Source organism: Pleurodeles waltl, chromosome 4_1 (genome assembly GCF_031143425.1).
Source record: "Pleurodeles waltl isolate 20211129_DDA chromosome 4_1, aPleWal1.hap1.20221129, whole genome shotgun sequence".
Lineage (NCBI taxonomy): Eukaryota > Metazoa > Chordata > Amphibia > Caudata > Salamandridae > Pleurodeles > Pleurodeles waltl.
In genome coordinates, this window is record NC_090442.1 from 394,841,651 (window position 1) to 394,864,471 (window position 22,821).

At 42.6% G+C, this 22,821-nt stretch overlaps 1 protein-coding gene across 5 annotated transcripts in view; it reads right to left on the reverse strand.

Moving 5' to 3' along the window:
• ITPR2 (inositol 1,4,5-trisphosphate receptor type 2) overlaps positions 1-22,821 on the reverse strand; it is a 1,367,642-nt gene that overhangs the window by 624,198 nt on the left and 720,623 nt on the right. For all 5 annotated transcript variants that reach the window (XM_069228605.1, XM_069228604.1, XM_069228603.1 and 2 more), the window contains one exon: positions 6,672-6,792. In XM_069228605.1, the coding sequence (XP_069084706.1) occupies positions 6,672-6,792 (121 nt within the window). The remainder of the gene's footprint in view (positions 1-6,671; positions 6,793-22,821) is intronic.

The following is a 22,821-nucleotide window of genomic DNA, read 5'->3' on the forward strand; positions in this document are numbered from 1 at the left end:
GTAACACTACACAAAAAGTGTACTCAACTGCGAGCACAGCTAGCCAGCAGGCCTTAGCCTGCCAGAAGCAGGCAGTACACAGTGCACTCTGCCCAGCACTGCTGCTCACAGTTGACCCGTGCATTATAGAGCGCTCCCCTTAACAGCTGAGAAGGCACTATAGTGCATGATTTTCCATTACAGTGTGGTGATGCGGACCAACACACTGAAATGCGTTAGACTCTTGCGTGATGCGTGATACTTGGCAGGGCTGAACAGCATATTTTCTAACAGGGTGTTATTGTCATATTTGCAATATAAATGTAAAGAAGTTGAGAAAGAGTACATTAGGGATCAAGCATTCAAGTCAAACTATATAACCAAGCGCACCAGCAGGCAGGTGTTCTAGTTAACAAAAGACTATCTATGGTAAGAGGGAAGGATCAATCACAAAAAATTATTTAAATCGTTTTTGTAAAAAACAGAGTAAGGGAAGGAATGACGTACGAGTGGCATCCTGGGGACATAAGAAAGAAGAAGTCCAGAAGGAAATACAAGACAGGAAAGGAGGTGATGAAGTACATACAAATACTGTGCAGTGAATTGATCATGTCAAATTAATTCCCACCACAGAATCCTTAGTAGAGGTGTTATGCAAAAAGCGAGCACTTTGTGACAGTGTGAAAAGTGACTGCAAGGCTGGATGTGAAATGCCCAGCGGTGCAGGATACAGAACTTTGGTTCTCCTTATATATTAATTCTAAATGACATATGTGAGAAAATTGGAAGGGGAAATGCAAGAGCTGGAAACAGATTACGTAAGACTATATGCCTATGGTGCGCCCTCCCTTACGACCACTGGATACACGTGAGGGGGTAAAGAATTTAAGAGTAAGGTGACAAGAAGGAGGTGTGCATTCTGGGAAATTGAGCATATTACCGGCTTGAAAGTATCAAAGAGAAGGGTGCATTATATTGAAAAGAGGTTCATTAGGGTACTATCAATCAATCTTTTGTAAAGCGTGCTACTCACCCGCTTGGGTCTCAAGGTGCTGAGAGGAGGGGGGGGGGAGAGTGCTACTACTCGAACAGCCAGGTCTTGAGGCGTTTCGCAGCACCAGCGAGGGCGGGGTAGAGGGCACGGAGGCCGTCAGGGGGAGCTGCGCAGCGTGGGGAGTGAAACCCAACCTAAAATCAGGTCAGGGGTCACCCTCTACGTACTGCAAATGGTAAAGGCAAGGTCCAGTTTCACTTTCTGATTTGTTTCCCGTGGTATTTAATTGTGAAGCCTCCAAAGCAACTGGGGATCAGAAAAAGTTATGTCTATTGTTGATGACTTTCAAACTTAATAAAAGTTTAAACATATTCATGGGTGCAAGCAGGTGCATTCTACTCGTGTCTGTTATTTTTCTAGAAAGTCATGGAAAAGTTGTTGTTGGGGAGATAATGATCATCATGTGTTCAATCTGACATTTTGATCATGGGACGGGTTCCTACGGAGCAAAAGCTGTCAAAATGTCAAATTGAGGTGTTGCAGGTTGCATGTCCTAAGCAGATGTTAATTCGAGATGGTGCATACGGGTATACCAGCTGCAATGGAAAAGAAACAGCACTACTCCTATGATTAATTGACTTTTACACAAAGATCCTTTCTACATTCTCTGCGAAAACTGCTCCAATTAGATCTATGTTTTGTGGAATATGTATGTGTAAATAAGCATCAGAGTGTGTTTACGGATTTGAAGAACGCGGGGAGCACAGATGTGGCCAAAGATGCAGGTAAATCTGGTTGGTGCAGTGTTCACTCAGACAAATGACAAAGGCGAGCTGACAATAGCACTTGCATAAGATGCAAAAAAAGCTATGGAGGGGATACTTGCTTTCCGTAAATGTTAGCATATGTATTGAGGAGAGAAGATTGTGAGGAATTCCTTGTAAATTAAAACAGACCACGAGCCATAATCAGTGTTGTTGTCAAGAAAATGATTATGACGTTCCATACTGATAATTGCCCACTGGCTGATGAAGTTGCAGGAGTATAATTGCACAGCACGGTGTCAAGTGTAAGGCAACAGCTTGGTTGTCTATTACTAACCGAGGTGCAGCGGTAAGTAGGAATTCTACGAGAAGCCAGCAGTGAGAAACTGGCAGCCCAAAAAAATGAGTGAACCTTTTTGCAGCAGAAATGGACGGTGGATGTTGAGAAGGATCAGCAAATCAAGACAATAATAAAGTCTGTTGAAGCATTGCAAGGTGGCATTGAAGGTCGGCCCGGCTTTGCTGTGTTGGAGCAGAAGATCTACCTGACTTTGTGTGAAGAAAGTTTGTCAATGTGTGTTGCTAGTTCAGTTAAGAAAGTAGGTGATGACGTTGGTTCCTGAGTAGTAGTAGCGTAAGGAAGAGGAGAGTCACAGAATTTAGTTGGGGGTCTGAATTATTACTCAAAATGGCCAGGGGTTGAATTGGAGCCACGGTAAATGTAGCATCTCAGATTATGTTTTTGAAGGGTGTTCATCTAAATGTAAAATGACTGGCAACAGGTTGGAGTTCCTTTCTAGCCAACCTTCGGGCACGGGAACACCACATGGCACTACACTAAACTGGGGTCCACTGTAAGAGCTAAGCATTTTGCTTTTTAAATGCAGCACGTTTTCTGTTTTCACATCGTTGGATTTCGACGCATGCATTCCCAGACCACTTTAATACCCATTTTGTTCACTTTGAAAACTTCCACGTGAGTTGTCCCGACCATGTACAAGCCTAACATTTCCTCACAACTACTGCAGAACTCCGACTTGTACCCTGTACAGAGATAGTGGCTGGTCTTACGTGTGTAGTGAAAGTTTAATATGAAGGGTATGCTTAACTAATGTTTTCCAGATGGTCATTTGTTTTCCACTGTGAGTAACAAGTCTAGCACAGTCCGGTGTTCTTCAGATTCTTTAATCTTTTTGGAGTGAAGGCCAACAGTTTTCAGATTGGGTGGAAAAAATTCGAGTCAGCTGATTAACCTTCTGACTGGTTTGGTTAGCGAGTGACCCCTAATACCTTAGAAGGCAATATTAGCGACTCGGATAAAGGACGTATTTAGTTTCAAACATCTGCTTGCACTCCATTAAAAAGTACCATTTAATTAAAAGTAAAATGTTGTATTCAGTAACAATAGTATTTTGCTTTGCCCCATTTTGCAGCAATGTTAAGTGAACAATTGTGGTGATGCAGTCGACCCAATGATAATATATTGGTTTCTTTTTTGTTTTTCTTCATTTACTGTGTATTTAAAATTAAAACGCGTTTCAAAACCAATCCAACTCTTGCGAGTTATTTATCATTTATTACCAGCATTTGAATGGATACATATTCTTCCTGTAACTGTTAATGCTCTAAAATGTCTCCTTGTGCCAAACTAAATCTGGTTTTCAGAGGCCAGTGACTATTATATAAGACCAGAAAATCGGAGAAAAAAGTATAATTTGGAGACAATTATTAAGTAAATGACCTGGGGGTCAGTTATCATGCTGAATATCACGCCAAGCTCCCCTCTCCCAGGACGGACTGGCAACCAAAAACCAGCATTTGCAATGCAATAGGTCTCGTATTTGTGAGAGGGAGAGTTCTTGGTGTAATAAATGACAATGGGCCAGATGTATCTCCAACTCGCAAAGTGCCATGTATCACATTTGTGAATCGGTAATAGCGATTTCTTAAAAATCGCAAATGCTATTACTGATTCGCAAATTGCGATACCGGTCCCATTCGCACCTATGGGCCCATATCCGGGGATTTTTTTTGCATTTCCAAAATTGCGATTTCTGAACCAGAAATCGTAATTTTGGAAAAGCAAAACCCCAGGGTGCTGGGGGCCTAAGGCCCCCTCTGCTGCACCCCCAAATTTTTTTGGGGGACATGTAAGGTGCACACATGCCAAAAGGGCATGTGTGCTTTACATGTACAATTTAAAAATGCATTTTAAATGCATTTTTAAATTTTGCACATGGTTACCACCAAGTTCAACTTGGTGGTAATAAGCGATTCCTAAATGCCAAAATCTCATTTAGGAATTGCTTCATACATGTGCTAAGGAATCGCAAATAAGGAATCCTTATTTGTGATTTCTAATTTAGAGAGTCGCAATTTGCGACTCTTTAAACAGGGTCGCAATTTTAAGGAATCGCTATTTTAGCGATTCCTTAAAATTGCGTTCAGAATGTATTTTGTACATTCTGAAATGGCATTCTGCATTCGCAAACGGGCATTCGCACCGTTTGCGAATGCAAAATGCTTTCATACATCTGGCCCAATATCTTTTACCTATTTGTTTTGGTTTGGAGTGTAGTGGATGTATGAAAGAGAGCTGCAGCACCGTCTAGAGGGCTTAGAATGAGGAATTACCACTGGGACAAGAGAATCAGCTAGCAGCACTGCCTAAGGGACTTAGAATGAGTAATTACCAACAGGTCTGGAGAAGCAGTTTGTAGCATTGTCTAGAAGACAAAGAATGAGGAATTACCGGTGGGACTAGAGAAGGAGCTTGCAGCACTTCCTAGAGGACAAAGAATGAAGAATTACCACTGGGACCAGAGAAGCAGCTGTAACACTGCCTACAAGACATAGAAAGAGAAATTACCACTGGGACCAGAGAAGCAGCTAGCAGCACTGTCTAGAGGACTTAAAATGAGGAATTGCCACTGTGACCAGAGAAGAAGCTAGCAGCACTGTCTAGAGGATTCTGAATGAGGAATTACCACTGGGACGAGAGAAATAGCTAGCAGCACTGTCTGCTGGACTAAGAACAAGAAATTACTACTGGGACCAGAGAAGCTGTTGCAGCATTGTCTGCTGGACTAAGAACGAGGAATTACTACTAGGACCAGAGAAGGAGCTAGCAGCACTGTTTAGAGGACTTAGAATGATGAATTATCCCTGGGACCAGAGGAGCAGATAGAAGCACTGCCTAGAGGACTTAGAATGATGAATTACGACTGGGACCAGAGGAGCAGCTAGCAGCACTGCCTAGAGGACTTAGAATGATGAATTACCACTGGGACCAGAGAAGCAGCTAGCAGCAATGCTTAAAGGATTAAGAATGAGGATTTGCTACTGGGACCAGAGAAGCTGCAGCACGGTTTAGAGGAATGTAGAATGAGTAAGACTGAAAGTGGATGAGTGTGTGTACCGGACGCACACAGAGCCAAAACTGCAGTGGAGGGAAAAGTGGTTTGAAAAAAATCAATTAAGTATACCTGAGCAGAGGCACAAGAACAAATGAAACTTGAAACCTTCCTTTCTAAACACAGTATTTTCACTGGTGTGGTGTGAACACATTGATCTGGACAACCAAAAAAGAACACTAAGGCTGCAATACCCAGCTGGGAAGAGGACCATCACAAGCTGTAGCAGGAGAAAGGACGACGTAGTGCGTGTCAACGTAGGGTAATGCCCAACAAAAATGTTTTCCTAGTGAAATCGCCTGGAAGGTAACTAAGCACACAAGTGAGGGACATTTAAAAAATGTACCAATAAAAAGGAAGCACTTAAGACAAGCACAATAAATAATGAATGGCATTAGTGGGTGTGGTTAAAACCTATAGACTGAATACAGAACCATGTCTTGCAGACAGCGCACGCACGCTGCCTAGGCTTGACCTAAAAACTAATTCAGAGATGCACAAGAAGAAAATGGCACCCTCCTATGTGAGTGAAAAAACAACAGCAACAATACAGCATAGTTCCTTAAACAGGAAAAGACAACTCTCTCAATCTAAAATTACTGCTGTGGGTAGTTTAGGTTCCACAGTTTGCTATTTAAATTAAGTACACTTGTGTATTTATCTGTTGATTGGACAGTTTTATACAGAGCTCGGGCACTAATGAAAGTATTAGAACACATTATACACAAAAACAGATACAATAAACTTTAGTATTTCTTTAGAAACATTTTTAGTGTATAAAGAAAAAATGAAAGGAGTATAGGTACACTTGATCATCGTATAGTTTGAAGATAAGGATATTCAGTCGCTGGACAGTATTAAGCAAGACATAATGGAAATAACGTTAATAGCAGGTCAAGTAGAATAGTAAACAGATCTATTATCAATAATGTTAAAACTCAAATTGCATACACATTCATTAAGTTAGAATCCCACCAGTCCATATGAACATTTCTGTTTTTCTAACTTTACCGCAGTGAGTAGTATTTGCCTTAACTCAGGCTTCCATTAAAAAAAAACATGCAGTAAAACAATTCTCATGGAGCCAACCTACAACTCTGGAGTTCGCGAGGAGCAGAGGAGACACGTCTTACAGTTTTAACTAATATCAAAATATTACTTGCTACCGATGTCCTCTCGGGTTAGTACTTAAAATGTCGGGAACAATTTATTTGCTTAATGTATTCCGTCTCAAATCTATCCAGGTATTTGTGTGGCCGAAACTGATTAGAAATGCTAATTTGTAATTGCCTTTGGATCATGGCGCTTGCATATCCAACGTTTGAAACTGCCTACAAATACCAAGCAGTGCACTGCATCCCTACAGGACATGTCTGTGCAGGACGCGTGGATAAGATAAGGCTCCTGGAATCATGACCTGGTTTCCAAAATGGAACAGCGCATCCATAATATGTCTGCGTTCACAAGTGGCAATTTCAAGATGCAGAAAACAATTAAAGCGAGCTCGGCGTGGTAACCTACCCACTTCAGCCAGTGTTTTTATGCAGGACTCCACCGAGGCCTTCTGCGACTGGTTCGGCCAGGTACAGTTGTATATTCTGAAAGCGGACTGCAGCAGCTGGATGAAGACCGGTTGGTGAGTCTGAAAAAACACGCAATTTCCCTCAGTACTGACAGATATGCACCTTTAGTTTCAAAGCACTTGTTAATTCAAGGAGGCTCATTCCACGAGACACGCACATCCCAGGTACCAACTGCGCCGTCAGTAAATACTGACAGTGCTGGGGGAGACTTCCCGGGTGTGCACCTTCTGCACTTGTTTAGTGTTCTGGACTTTGGACTGAGGGATATAAAACATTTCACCCATTCCACGATGCACTACAGGTGCTGATACCCATTCGGGTTGTGCGACCATAGCAAGGTGCGTCACTACTTCGCAGAACAAATTTATTTTTCTTTTTTTGTGTAGCCTGAGCTACACTAGGGTATCTGTGCGCTTTATTGATTGAAACTGTAAAACGGAATAAAAGGGCACGTTGCATAGAATAACGATACAATGAGGTTGTCGCATGTTTATCAGTCTGTCACATCACTGGGGCTCCTAAAATAGTGACAGAATATAGAAATTATCGCTCTGAGCCCACAGCAACTGTTTTAAATGCTTAATTAAACAAGGGGTTCTGGAAAAAGTATTTTAATGTTTAAGTTCTTTCACTGCAAGAGCACGTATTTAATTACCCCTCTTCATATGGTTAACTATTAGAGTTAAAAAAGGAGAGTGTATCTGCGAAGGAACACTAACATACACGTACGAGTATGTTCCATGAAGCTCTGGTGGCCAGGTGGGATGACATATGCAATGCTTATGGTATGACATGGGTGCTGTTTTGTTTCTTTTTTAATTACTGTCCCAAAATGGCAGGTTACTTGGAGCAGTACACAGAAACAATCACCGGCAAAGCCAATAGGTCTTGCCTATACAAGAACTATTGGCTCTGGCAATGTGTTTTGCCATGTTGTACACGTGTGGCTGCTGTCCAACATGGCTAAAAGTTAGTGGCGTGGAGTGGGGGAGTAGAGTGTCAGAGTGGATTTGTTGGAATGCCGTAGAATGGAGTAGGGGAGTAGTGTGTCAGAGTTGAGCAGAATGGAGTAGAGTTCAGTGGCAGAGAGTCAGAGTGGAGTGGGGCGAAATAAGGTGGAGTGTGTTAAAGTGGATTGAGGTAGTGGGGTGGATTGGGATAGAGTGTGGTGGGTGGATGGAGTGGGGTGGGTTGGTTTGGAGTGGGGGTATTGGATTGGGGAGATTTGAGTCAGATGGATTGGAATAGATTGGATTGGGGCGGGTGGTTTGGATTGGAGTGATAGGGCGGGGATGGAGTGGAGTGGTGGTGGATTGAACTGGAGTGGGGTGGATTGGAGTGAGGTGGGCTAAATGGATTGAAGTGGGGTGAACTGAACTGGGATGGGGTGTGGTGGATTAGAGAAGAGTTGTGAATTGGAGTGAGTGGGGTGGATTGGATTGCAGTGGGTGGACTGAAATGAGGTGGGCTGGAGTGGATTGGATGTGGTGGTCTGCAGTGGGATAGATCATGTTGCAGTGGGGTGGAGTAGTGATGTGTATTGAATTCATTGAGGTGGATCAGAATGGGGTGGATTGCATTAAGGTGGGGTGGGTTGCATTGAGGTGAGGAGGATTGGATTGGGGTGGATTGGAATGGGTGGATTGAAATGGAGTGGTTTGGGGTGGATTGGATTGGGTGTGTTGGGCTGCAGTGGGATGGATCGGATTACAGTGATGTGCATTGGAGTGGGGTGTATTGGATTGATTTAGGTGGATTGGAGTGGGGTAGACTGGAATGGAGTGGATTGCACTGAGGTGGTGTTGACTACATTGAGGTGGGGAGGATTGGAGTGGGATAGGGTGAATGGTTTGGAGTGGACTGGACTGGACTGAACTGGGATACGGTGAGGTGGGTGGATTGGGGTGGGCTGGATTGCAGTGAGGTGGACTGGATTGTGGTGGATTGATTGAAATGGGAGGATTGCAATGGGGTGGTTTGTGGTGGATTGGATTTTGTGTGTTCGGCTGCAGTGGGATGGATCGGATTGCAGTGATGTGGACTGGAGTGGGGTGTACTGGATTGATTGAGGTGGATTGGAGTGGTGTAGAATGTAGTGGAGTGGATTGCACTGAGGTGGTGTCGACTACATTGAGGTGGGGAGGATTGGAGTCGGATAGGGTGAATGGACTGGATTGGAGTGGACTGAACTGGGATAGTGGGAGAAGTGGGGTGGATTGTAGTGGGGTTGACTGGATTGGGTTGAATTAGATTGGTGTGGGGTGGATTGGACTGGGGTAGGCCTGATGGATTGGACTGAAGTGCAGTGGACTGAGCTGAGATGGGGAGGGTGGATTGGAGAATGGCTGAAATGGAGTGAGGTGGAGTGGAATGAAATGGTATGGGTGGATAGGAGTGTGGTGGACTGGAGGGAGTGGGGTGGGGTGGACTGGGGTGGTGTGGATTGGAGTGGGGTGGATCAGAATGGCATGGATGAGATTGGAGTGGGTTGGAGTAAGGTGGATTGGGTTGTGTGTGGTGGATTGGGTTGTATGTGGTAGATTGGATTGAGTGGTGTGGATTAGGGTGGGTGGATTGGATTGTCTTTGGTGGTTTGAATTGAGGTGGATTGGGTAGGGGTGGGGTGAATTGGAGTGGAGTGAATTGGACTGGAGTGGGGTGGATTGTAGTGGGGTGGATGAAATTTGGATGGGTTGGAGTAAGGTGGAGTTGACTGGATTAAGTGTGGTGGAGTGGATTGAGTGAGTGGATTGGACTGAGTGGGGCGGACTAGGGTGGGATGGACTGGATTGAGTGTGGAGGATTGGGGTGGACTGGATTTGGGTGGGGTGGATTGGACTGCAGTGGACTGGAGTGGGGTGAATTGGAGTGTGCTGGATTGGACTGGAATGGGGTGGATTGGACTGGGGTGGATTCATTGGAGAGGGGTGCCCTACAAAGCTACCACCAGCAGATATGGAAAACCAAGTTCCCAGCTCTCGCAGACCGAATTGCTGTGTGCACAAACAGCAACAAGAAAATATTTGCCATCATCAAAGATTTAATCCCGCCTCCTGTCATCTTCACAAACATCACCCCCCTCGCAAGTCCTTTGCAACAAGCTCTAAGAATATTATTGTAACAATACAGAAACTTTGACACTTAACCGGACCCTGACAACATCACAGCTCAACTTCCCATCACAGCTGAAGATCGATGGCCCATACTCACCACTGTTGAAATCACCGCAACCATGAAACAATGCACTCAGGCCCGATCGGACTCGATCAGCAACGCACTAACACTGATCACCTACATCAACTCAGGTGGCATTCCTGGTCACCAGGAACCATGTCACCATCTTGTCTCTGCTGAAGAAAGCATCTGCTAACCCAGCCATGCTCTTCAACTATAGACCCATCTCTCATCTACCGTACCCTGCCATGGTCTTACAGAAACAAATCAACTGATGACTCCCCGACCACCTCAGCAGCCATCAGTTCCTCAATGCCACATAGTCTGGATTCAGGCTCCATCATAGTAAGGAAACATCACTCATTGCTGGTACATGATCCTTGACAAAGGAGACACGGCAGCCCTCATTCTCCTGGACCTCTCTGCTGCATTTGACATAGGTCACACCACATCCTCATCAGGCGTCTGCACAAGATTGTCATCCAAATACCTTCTGACAGCTGGATCTGCTCCTTCTTAATGGATAGAACACAAGCTGTCAGGAGTGCCTCAAGGTGCATCGCTCAGCCCAACCCTCTTCAATGCATACATGATCCCGCTTCTCAACATCATCTGTTCACACAACATTAACATCCTCTCCTATGTCGACAATAAGCAACTCATAACCTCTTTCTCAGACAAGACCCCCAACACAAGAAACAAGTTAACCACCTGTCTGACCAAAGTCACTAAATGAAAGAAAAACAATTCTCTCAAACTTTACACCGACAAGACAGAAATACTGATGTTCGGCAAGAACACTTCGCCATGGCATTCCAACTGGTGGCAGGCTGAAAACATACCCATTACCCACGCTAGAAACCTCAGAATCATCATTGACAGCAAACTGGATATGGACATACAAGTCAATGCCATAACTGCACTCTGCTTCTATACCCTGAAGCTCTTCAAACTGCTCCCAAGCAACACAAGAAAAACTATCACCCATGCTCTGGTCACAAAAAAGTTGGACTATGGGATCACCCTCTACACTGGGATCATACAGCAACTGACCAAAAGGTTACAAACCATCCAGAACTCGGCAACCAGACTCATCCCCAACCTCTGACAAAGAACTTGCATCACACTGCACCTCATGAAGCTCCATTGGCTCCTGACATACAAACATACTCACTTCATACTACTAACACACACAATCAAGGCACTATGCAACTTAGTTCCCATCTACCTGAATAGTCCCATCTCCTTCCACCAACCACCCAAACACTTCTACTATGCAGGACTCCTACTTGCACACATCCCACTAATATATAAAACCAAATCAGGAGGACAGGCATTCTCTTACATCACTCCTAATGCATTGAATGATCTCCCACTCCACATCAGAGCAGCTTCTGCAACAAGCTGAAGACCTGGCTTTTCCATTAACCAACCTACCCTAGGCAGGGTTAGCCATACACACCTGCTCAGCACCAAGACACCCTCTCAGGGGATAGTGCACTTTACAACTACACAACAATTCAGAGCAGGGAACTCTTTATCGTAAATACAATGAACACAATTTATAAACCATATATTAGTCAAGCTAACAGTCTAAATCACAAACAGCAATACCAGACAAAGCATACAGTCAGAACACCACATTAGGGCTTTGGCTTTGATTGGATTTTAGGGATAGGGCTGTGATTGGTTAGCTGGGCCAGGACTCCCACTTGCTTTAGGGTTAGGATTCAGATTGGTTAGGGCTAGGGTTTTATTGGCCAGTAGGGTTTTTAAGCCTATGGTTCAGGGCATCTCAGCCTGGGCATCGAGGATGAGAGCAGAGAGGACATGGGCAACTGCCTGTTTGGGATTGGTTGGGCCTAGGGCCAGAGATGCTGCCCATTTTTTCCCTCACCAGCTACCACCTTAAGCCCTCCACGAACATCCAACCACTAATTTAGCAAAGGCATTCTACTCATACACCACAAATGAACCTCATGCAGATGTCAATGTCTCAACAACCACTACAAAACGCCACATACCACAACTACACACAATTCATTCTACCACAATGCTATGGCACCTTCATTCTCACACAAAACACAACTCTATCCTATACAACTAACAGATCAACAGAACACAAAGCCACATTATACATAACTTTAAAGCATCCAGACAAAACACCAGCTCTACCTTCTACTTCCTCCTAACAGACCCCTTTTTTATCATGACTTAACCTATACTCAGCCTTCAATCACACCATCCACCAACACCATGCTCCTCTTTTGACCAATTACACAGAACCATACAATCCTTACACTCTGCTCCACCACACATTACCTCTTCCAATGATCAAATCTGAACACAAACTCATAACTCTTGTCAATCACCTCTTACACACCACTTATACTCTTCTTCAAAACACATCACCACCCCCTGTACTATTCAAATAAAACCCACCAGCAGTAACTCGCATACAAATTCTTCACAGAAATCCACTACATCAATATCTCCTCTCACTACTCCTCAAAAACAAAACAAAATACACACACCAGCACATCAAAATAACACACACTTTCATAATACTTCCCGTCACACCTACTCCCACCCTCATGACTACACAAATAATACAAATCCTGAACTAACTTCACTCCGTAATTCTCAATCTTTGCTAACATCCACCACAAACACCCTAACACAGCAACATTCATTCACAGACCTCTCACAATTTAGAGCCTTCGAATATGACCCACATGCTCCACCACCACCCCAACCACCCTCTTCACAATTTCACATCCCCATGTCTATTACACAAGAAGGCTACTCTACAAAAAGAACAGAACTCACCATGTCACTTGCAACCATCATCTCCACCACCTACACACACAGACCCAACAAAATGCCTTCTAAGTCTGCTGGATGAGAAACACAATATAGAAAATCACTGTTATGACCCTCATACAGTTAATATCAGCATAAATGACATACCTGCTACAAATTCAAAATATACTGATTACTCTTCCGCAAAACAAAATTACACCATCACCAAAACACAAACTCTAAACTGCCTACTCATAAATTCTCAATCTCTCTCTAAAAACAAGCACCACATCTACGACCTACTCACCAACACACAACCTGACTTACTCTTCATAATTGAATCATGGTTAGGAGATGACATGGCCCCAGTGTTGCATGAAGACATTTTGCTGGGCTATCAAACCGTCACACAAAACCACACAGGCAAAAGAGGAGGTGGAGTAGCTATAAACAAGCAATAAATCTCAGCAAAACAGACATCTCCCTACACGGTTGTGAGGCCCTCAACAACAGATGCAACTCTACTCTTCCTCCTGTAACTTCCTCCTCCTTTACAGACCACCACCTAGCAATTCAACCTTCCCAGACATTTCTAGACACAGTTTCAAACCTTATAACACTATACTTCAACCTTTGCATTCTTGGGAACTTCAACATTTGGTATGACAAACCCAATATGCCCCATCCAAAAGCTATCATCACTGGCCTAGTCACACTAAACCTACATCAGATTATACACAATCCCACACACATCACTGGACACATCCTAGATGCAATTTTTGCAAACCCAGAACCAGTTACCATTCAAAGCATCATACCAGCAACATGTTCAGAACATAATTTGTTAACTTTCCATCATAAAACAAAACAACACACCCAAGACCACCTTGCATACGTCCACCTATCGACCATGGGCTAAACTCAATTTTGAATACTTAGCACCACAACAGCCAACACAGATTTAGACACAATAAATTCTGTTCAAAATGTTATGAGTGGCTATGGGAAGGTTTCAATATCCTAATAACACTCAAATAAAAACAAAACAGGACAAAAGAAAACAAGCACCTTGGAGAAGCACAGAACTAAAAAAGATAAAAAGACAAATCAGAAGGCTGCAGCGAACCTGTCTCAAAACAAACAACATTCAAGACAAACTTCAATTACACAAACTTAACAAAATATACAAATCATCAATCAAAAAAGCAAAACAAGGTACTACTGAGACAGAATTCAAAATCCTATATCTGCAAATAAAGGATTTTATAAAAATCTCAACAAATTTCAAAAACTTAAATGCATGGAAAGTATTCATCCCGTTACTTAAGAAATCACAGAAAAACTGGTACATCATTACACAACCAAGGCAGACACATTGGGCTCCTATTTAAAACAAAAGAACATCACTAACACCAACCCATTTCCAAAAATCCGCTCCAAGAAAAAGCCAACCCAGCCTCTGCACTCCTTCAAACAAATATCACAAAATGAATTTATGGATCTGGTCAAAGCAAGCAGGCCTTCCGGCTGCCCTTCTGACCCCTTATCCACCACACATCTTCAAGAACATTGTTTTATCTACCTCTGCTGCCACACCGGTAATAATCATCATCAATAATTCTTTAACTACAGGAATCTTTCCTGAAGACCTTAAAAAGGCATACAAATACCCCTTATTACAGAAAACAAATCTGGACCTGCATGGCCCCAACAACTACAGACTGATTACAAATGGTCCTCTCCTTGGCAAACTGACTGAAACAGGAGCTTACGCCAGATGTCACAGTTCATTGAAGATAACTCCATACTATGACTATCAAACTTGATTCTGCCCAGGAAGAGGTGCTGAATCTGCCCTCTTCACCATCTGGGATGACCTTAAAAACACAATAGCCTGCAATGGAGTTGCTGTTCTATGTCTCCTGGACCTCTCAGATGCCTTTGACAAAGTTGATAATGGCATCTTAATAGAAGGTGTAGTGTGGTTAGTTTTACGTATTCATTGCGCTTTAGCTTTAGGCTTTAGGCCTTTGTGCACTTTGCCCTGAATATATTTTATTCATTTGCTGACAGCTTAGAGCCTCTGTGCACTTTGCTCTACATGCTTTTTATTAGGCTTCGTACTGTTATTTTTCAAATAGCCAGTTCTACGGTGTTGTTTTTTATTCATATCACACTGTTTTGCCTACTTCAGCACTGGAGTTCTCCATAACATATTTACTCTGTGCTTCAGTCAAGGATACAGTCTGGTACATTGCCGATAGACGTGGTAGGAGTTTAGACTTGGCATTCCTGCGTAGGGACATTTTGTGATCACGATGACATGTTAGTTATAAAATCACTTCCTTGTCCCAATACACACAAGAGGGAGATTCCGACCAGGGAACCACAACTAGACGCTGATTGCCTCGTTGCAGATGCTGAACCAAGATCACAGGTCTTTGCTCAGGTATGAGGGCTGATGTCTTCACAGTGATTCTAATAGGCAAGCTAGAAGCTTAACATGCTGTGCTCTAAATAGAACAAGCAGAGGGAGAGTAGAAACTGTTAGACAATATGATAGCTTTGTTCTTATGTTTTACTCTCCTGGTGACTATCTCAATCCTACTGTGTTGTATGGTTCTGGTTATTGCGGCTCACACCTTAATATCTAAAATACAGTTGTTTTATTAAAACATTATATAAAACTTATACTGTCTTTGTCATTTGTACATGAGATCATATTGGAAATAAGAGAGTTGGTTTGGATCTGAGTAACCACGACTTCCCTGAGAAGTTCCAAAGATGTCATGCGCTCGGCTGCCGAATCATTCCTTCCACATGGGAGAAATGAGGCACTGCTAGTTAGCCGGAGCAAAAACCAGATTTAGGGTGACAGAGTTCTTTACACGTGGGTCAGACTCAGTCCCCCACACCGTTATCGATCCTGCTGCCTAGAAATCCAGTAGTCTCATTTAGAATAATGAGAGCCCACGCGACAAAGGGATATACTAAGCCGTACCTCCAGAACAGAACAAATGTCATACATACTCCCCCTTTCTAGTCCAAACCCTACTTCACAAAAGCAGGGGTCTCTCAAGGCTCAACCATCTCACCCAGGCTTTTCAACATCTACATGATGTCATTTCTGGCAATGATCAATGAATTTCTACTCACATGCAACTATGCAAAAGACACACAAATACTCCTTAAAATGGAATGCCCCTAAGACATTGGAAACTCACAAATCTTCAATTGCCTCAGAGCCGTTCATCAGTGGATGACATGGAGCCATCGCAAACTGAATGGTTCCGAAACAGAAATACTCAACTGTGGCGTTTGGAAAAATTATGACCCACTATGTGCCTGGCCTGACGATCTGGGACCACCTCCTAAAGCATCTAAGGAAGTTAGAAACCTTGGAATTACCATGATCTCTAAGTTAACAGTGAATGCTCAAGTGGACAAAATCAAGCTTCATCACCATGAAAACTCTGCAATGCATCTTCCCCCACCTCGAATTTCCACACAATGTGCAGGCTATTATCTCCGTTGTACTATCTAAAATGGATTACACCAATGGCCTCTACCATGGATCATCTCTATCTACTATGAAAAAGCTACAAAGTATTCAAAACTCGGCTGCTGGACTAATCCTACATGTAAAAAGCCACAAGCCCACATCTCCCCTGTGTTGAATGCCCTACACTGGTTTCCGGTTGCCAGAAGATCCCCCTTCAAGCTTCTTTGTATCTCCCTCAAAGCAATTCATGGAACATGACTTATTTTCATCAGGAATAAAATCATACAATACATTGAAAAAATAAATCTCCGCTCAAGATTGGCACCCCACCTCCAAACACCAACATACAAGAAAAGACAATAGGTGGGACCTCTTTCTCTTTTAATGTGGCCAAACTATGGAGTTCATTAACCCCAAATATAAGATCCACAGATAATTATCCTATCTTCAGAATACTACTCAAGAGTTGGCTCTTTCTTACATAACCACCATACTCAAACAGCAATGGACTGCACATTCCTGTATATGTAAACATTTATAATTTCATTATATGTATATATCTATGTGTATTTCTTTGTACAAATATGTATAATAACTATTTTATCTTAAAATATATACATACTCTTTACGCCTGTTAAACAAATGTATATTTTACTTATGGTTAAATGTATATATTTATGTATGTGTAGATATATATATATATATATATATATACATATATACACATATATGCGTGTACATTATTCTATGCTTAACATGTTCATAGGTCATTGCATAGTTTCTAGATAAGTTGTTTGATAAGATGCTTAATAGTCTCTGTTTTTATTTTATCTATTGCAATCGTATCTTAACTATTTATCTATGAGCTTTTCACTATTGAAATATTGAGGAAAGAAAATATGGTTATAGAAGTAAACAAATAAATTAACTTCAAATACTGCAACTCTTAAAAGTCTATGTTTATACGGTATGACAAATCTCAATATATTGTATTCCTTACACATATATTCCCTTACTATGTAATCATGTGTCTATATATGTATTACTTTAGTCCTACTGTACAATAGGATAAAAATTACTCTCTCAAAAGTTTTTTTCTGACTCACCATCACCCTATACCTCTATCAATCTATCCTCTATCTCCACCCTGACTCATCCTAAACCCATTCTACGTCTATGATGTCCAAAATAACCCTTCCTAGACTCTTCCGTCTTCTACCCCTCCTGGCTCATTCCCAACCTCAGTTTACTACTATGAGCTCCCAAACAACAAAATTCTGCCTCATTTATCTCTCCTTTAACTGATCCCAACTCCCATTTTACTACTATGATCTCCCCAGTACCTTTCTACAAACTCTTCCCTCTTCCATTTCTCCTTTACTCATCCCAAAACTCATCTTCTTACTATGATCTCCCAGTTAACAGGTCTGGATTCTTCCCTGCTCTATACCTCCACTATTCAATCCAACTAACAGTCTCCCGTCCTCCACTCAAATTAAATCATACCTCCCTATACTAATACTGTACTCATATTCGTCTATACTAATCCACTACTAATCATTTTCGGTTCCAGAAGTAGCGTTCTAATCCCCGAAAAGCACTTTGATGCCTCACCAGGGATATTAAGCACTATATTAATACAATCGCAAATACATATATATATCCATCTGTAACAGCACAGAATAATCTTTTGCAAGGCACACATTCTACAAAATACATATTTATTGATCTGTAATAGCAGGCAGTGATACAGTATACCATACTCAATCTACCCATTAAGGGCTTGATGAACAAAAACATTTGTCAGTCCAACACACGTGCGAATCGTGCAATCTAAGTGTGACAGATATTTACAAAAGGTGAACTTCAACTTGTAAAGCTGTTACTCATTGATAATACTACACTATAATGGAGGAAAACTGTGTGAGAGTAAATTTAATTCAAGGGATGGGAAATTTGTGAACATATACACACTTGATGAGGACTGGGGAGTTTGGTACAACTGAGTATAGTTGTCAAAAACAGCGAGATGTTGTAACTAGGATGGCTGCAACTTGACAGCAGAGGCCTCATTCTGTTTTTGTTGCTAGAGATTGTAAGAAAGCCTTTCTCCTGCCATGTTAGGGCAGTGTGTCTCATCTTACTTCAGGTTAGTGATTCCCATGTGCTACTGTTCCTCTTCTTTAAACGTTTTGGCCAATCTCCGAACTCCAACCATCCTGTTTCCCTTTCCTTTCCCACCTGCCTTATAGGATAACACTGCAGTTTCCTCTCACCTGCCCATTGTTCGTCTTGGGTTCTCGGATGCCTTGCCTTCTGGACCAGATCACTATCCCCTCTTCGTTCATTTTGTTGCTCCGACCTTATTGGGCACAAGATTTGTTGTGTCTCCATCCCGCCTAATGGTAATCAGATATTACATTCCCCAACATTCTGATCTCACTCATGGCTGTGGGTTGGATTCCTGTACCCCCCATGTCGATTATTCAGGGCTCTCCCGATACATATTGTGACAGGCTGTTGGAGTTTGTCAGCCCGATATGATCCACACCCCTCGCCTACCAGTCGTCCCTTTGCCCAATCCTTCTTCCCTTCTCAGAACTTCTGTCCTTTTAAGTATTTCCACTCTTACCCTATGAGACAGAAAGAGGAATGCTTTTCCTAGGACAAAGCTTTGGAAAGGGCTGAGGAACTGTGGGGCAGTCTCTTAAGCTTTTGCATGCAGACTAAAGCCACACCCACCCATCACTACACCACAAACTAAGGTTTTGGTGGTTAGCCTACCATGTCTTGAGAAGAGTATATATCTGGCATAGATTCAGGTAAATGCTGGGTATCCACACAGGATGGAAGCCAACTCTGATTAAGGGTTTACAACCGACTTTAGTGTTCATTTTATGTCTACTCACGTGGGTAAATAGTGCTGAAACTTTGTGACATCCATCAGCAAGGTCTGAGCTGGCAGGTACGTCTCCTGTTGTTGCCTCCTACAGCCTTTCATTTTGTCTGCAATAGTCCTATTGAACCTTACCCTTGCAGTCTCATTCTCCCACCCACTTGTTGTCCCAGACTACATTTCATACCTCCGCCCAGCACTCTTGGTCCTGACCATGAGTGCTCACACCCACCTTAGACTATCCAGAAAGTTATTTGTATGACTTCATCAGGGTACATTGGCCTTGTCCCACAAATAGACTTAAAACGGGGAAAACCTAGAAAGTTATGATATGAATGTGTGTTGATTCTATCAAAATATTTGGCTAAAATTAGATGCAGGAATTCCTTAAAAAAATGAATCAGGATTTTACTGATTCCTGTGATTATTTTGAATTATTTTTTCTTGTGAGAAAACTGGGCTAATTGCAGAGGCCCCCTAACTTTTTGCCCCAATGTTCACTTTTTGCTGGTGTTTTCCTGACTCTGATGGTGACCTGGGTACTGTTAACCAATCCCAGGGACTGTGCTCTGTGTAAAATGAGTATGCAAATTAGGCTCATTGTAATTGGCAATATCAACCTACCTATAAGTCCCTAGTATATGGTACAGCATGTAGGTTTAGGGACCCCAGCATAGTTAGTGCACTTATAGGTGCACTGCTGAGGTGCCCAGTGTCATTTTAAAGGCAGGCCTGCCCTGCTAGTTGCTTCTAAACTAAAGTTACATGCAAAATCTACTATGGAATGAAAAGTACTTCCAAAGTCTTAAACTACCTTATTTTTACATATAAGTCACCCCTAAGGTGCACCCTAAGGACCCCTAGGGTTGGGTGTCATGTAACTATAAGCAGGGACCTTATAGAAATTGTTTTATAGGCCCAGTGAGGTAAAATAGCCAGATTTGGTTTCCCCTCACTGTAGTGAATGGCCTCCAGAGGCTAAAATGGGGAGACTTTATTTTAATTAATAAAGTCCCCATAAGAACCAGATATCTTAAATGTGGAATCAAATTAATGGTTACAATAAATCCCACAACTTGCCATTGTTGAATTTAATATAACTAGTTCAGGTAAAGAGTTTTAAAATTCTACCTGAAAGTTGCCAACTTCAGCTCTGTAGTGCCCTTCTCTGATTGGCGAGCCTCTGGCAGCCTGGACAGGCTGCTTTGATGAGGTTTGAAGTGGCCTGCACTGAACACAAAGGATGTGCCTGGGGGGAGGAGATCTTCCTCAGCAGATGGTGAAACAGGATGGGGGAGAGCAGCCAAACTGGTCTTCGAAGGCAGGGAAGGACATTTGGAGCAGCAAAGGTCCTCCCCCATTTCCTGCCACCCTAGACAATTAGGTGCCCTCTTGATTAGATTAGGTGAGGGCAGGAGAAGGGTGTGTTTGGGATTTTTAGCCACACCCGTGGGTGGGCTCAGCCAGCTCTAACCTCCAAAAATCAGTTTCAGTCATGTTGGATTGTTGAAGAATGTGCTACCTGGGATTGATTTTTGCCCAAGAAGTGGTCATCTAAGGGGGAAGTGGCTTGTCTGTGACTGGACATTCGGGGCCCCTGGTTTTGACCCCAGGAGCAGGTATAAATATGGCAGAGCAGCACCCACACCTCAGATCCCTACAAGGAACAAGACAAAGAGGAAGAAGGACTGCCCTTCTCGACCCCTTACCTGCACCTGGACACTGCACTCCATAGGACTGCAACAGCTGCACACTTGGGCTTCACCACTAAAAGGACTTTGCCTGTCTTCTACTGCTTCAGGAAGGGACTCCCTGTTTGCTAAAGGTACAAGGGAGCTGTCCAGAGTCCCCTGCATCAAGTCCTGCAAGCAGATACCAGGTGACCAGTGTCCAATGGCCATTTGAGGATTCTGACAAGGTGCATTCTGGAAATTGTAGTCCCAACTCCAAAGGAGCAACTCCGAGCTCTGGAACCTTGGATCAAGTTGTGGATACTTTAAGGACCCAAAAAGGACCTCTGGAAGAAGCGCCACATGTTTGGAGACGTTTGGAGCAACTCCATAAGTTGAAGAAGTGCATTGTGGAACTTGTAGTCCCAGACCCCAAGAGGCAAACCAGAGCCTCTGAATCCTTGGCTGGTGCTGTGAACCACTTTCCTGAATCAAGAAACACTTCTGAAAGTAAGTGTAACAGTGTTGGCTTGTGGGTGGCCTGAACTCTGGACTTTGTCCCTGAACAGTGTGACCTTTTTTAACCCTTTGAGCGCTAGTTGCTTCTATGTGCTAGAAAACATTATTTCTTTAAAAATTCATATCTCTGGTTCCCCTTATCCGATTTTAATCATTTTGGTGTCATTTAAAGATAAAAATATAATCTCTTTTTATAAATTGATGTTGGATTTTTATTGTGTTTTACTTATTTACTGTTTTGTGACTTTTAAATGCTTTACACACTTGTCTCCTAAGTTAATCCTGGTCGCTCATTGCCAAGCTACCAAGGGTTGAGCTGGTTTTAATTTATTGAGAACTAGCTGGACCTAAGTGGGGGTTAGTGGCCTATTGCGAAGTGTAGGTACTTACCTGCCCTTACCAGTAGTCACTTTCCAACAATTTTACACCAAAATTATCTTAAAATAGAGCCTCTTAAAACAACAGTGTGGGTTTATTTTGTGTGCACTTGTGATGAAAGGTTGGGTGTTAGGTGCCCAATAGGTATTACAGCCAGGTACGTTGAGAGGGATCCTGGGTCATTATTATTTCTGTTCCTTCAGGTCAGAGTTGGCAAGCTGGTACATATCTGCAGTTGCCAAATGGCCAAATAGGATCTAGCAGGTCATAACATTGCCACCTCCCAGTCAATAGATCTCATCAGCTTATTTTTATGATACTCTGTCCTTAGATTTCACTTTGGATTTGATGTCTGTTCCAAGAATGGCTATGAAGTTCATGTCACCATGGGTGGAACCCTGTACAAAATGGGGCATTAACTACACCTCTACACCAATGAATGGTTAATACACTTCAGGGCTAACAAAACGTATTAGTTGACTAATAAATAAAAACACATTTGTATACCTAGGAATTTGCACCTGCTATGCTCTCAGGACTTGTAGCTGACAGGAAATTGGTTCTAGGCACAGCTTGTATTAACATTCTATCCACAGGCAAGGGCCAGGAGGTTGTTGTGGGAGGAGATGGTTTCAGGTGCAAGAAGATATCGTGATAGGCTGTAACTTAAGAGTTGCTTCCTTATTTGTTATTTTTCCTGAACATGGTAGGGTTGTTGTTAGCGCCCTCCTTATGAGCAGCGTGTACTTTAGAATTCTCTTTCATATGGGTCTTCTAGTTCATTACTTTCAATAGCAATGAAATATCCAGTTTAAGCACTTTGTAATAGTTGAATAACCCACAAATGACTCCAGGATACTTTTTCTTTATGGTCTGTTCATCCTATTCCTAATACCCAACACTAGGGAACTGGGACAACTCTGGATCCTCATTATGCTCAATGTACCTAGGTTCCAGAACTTTTTTTACCTTTCCATATTCCCCCTCCCTCAATTTAGTCCTTTAGTCCTCACTTCCTCTGTCAGAAGGGATGAAAGTGGAAAAGGTTATTTTTTGGAGGCATTCCTAGTGAAGAAGAGGGACACAGGAGTAATCTTTATCTGTTTGAGTACCTCATGTAATTATGCATTGGGGAGTCAGTCCCAGG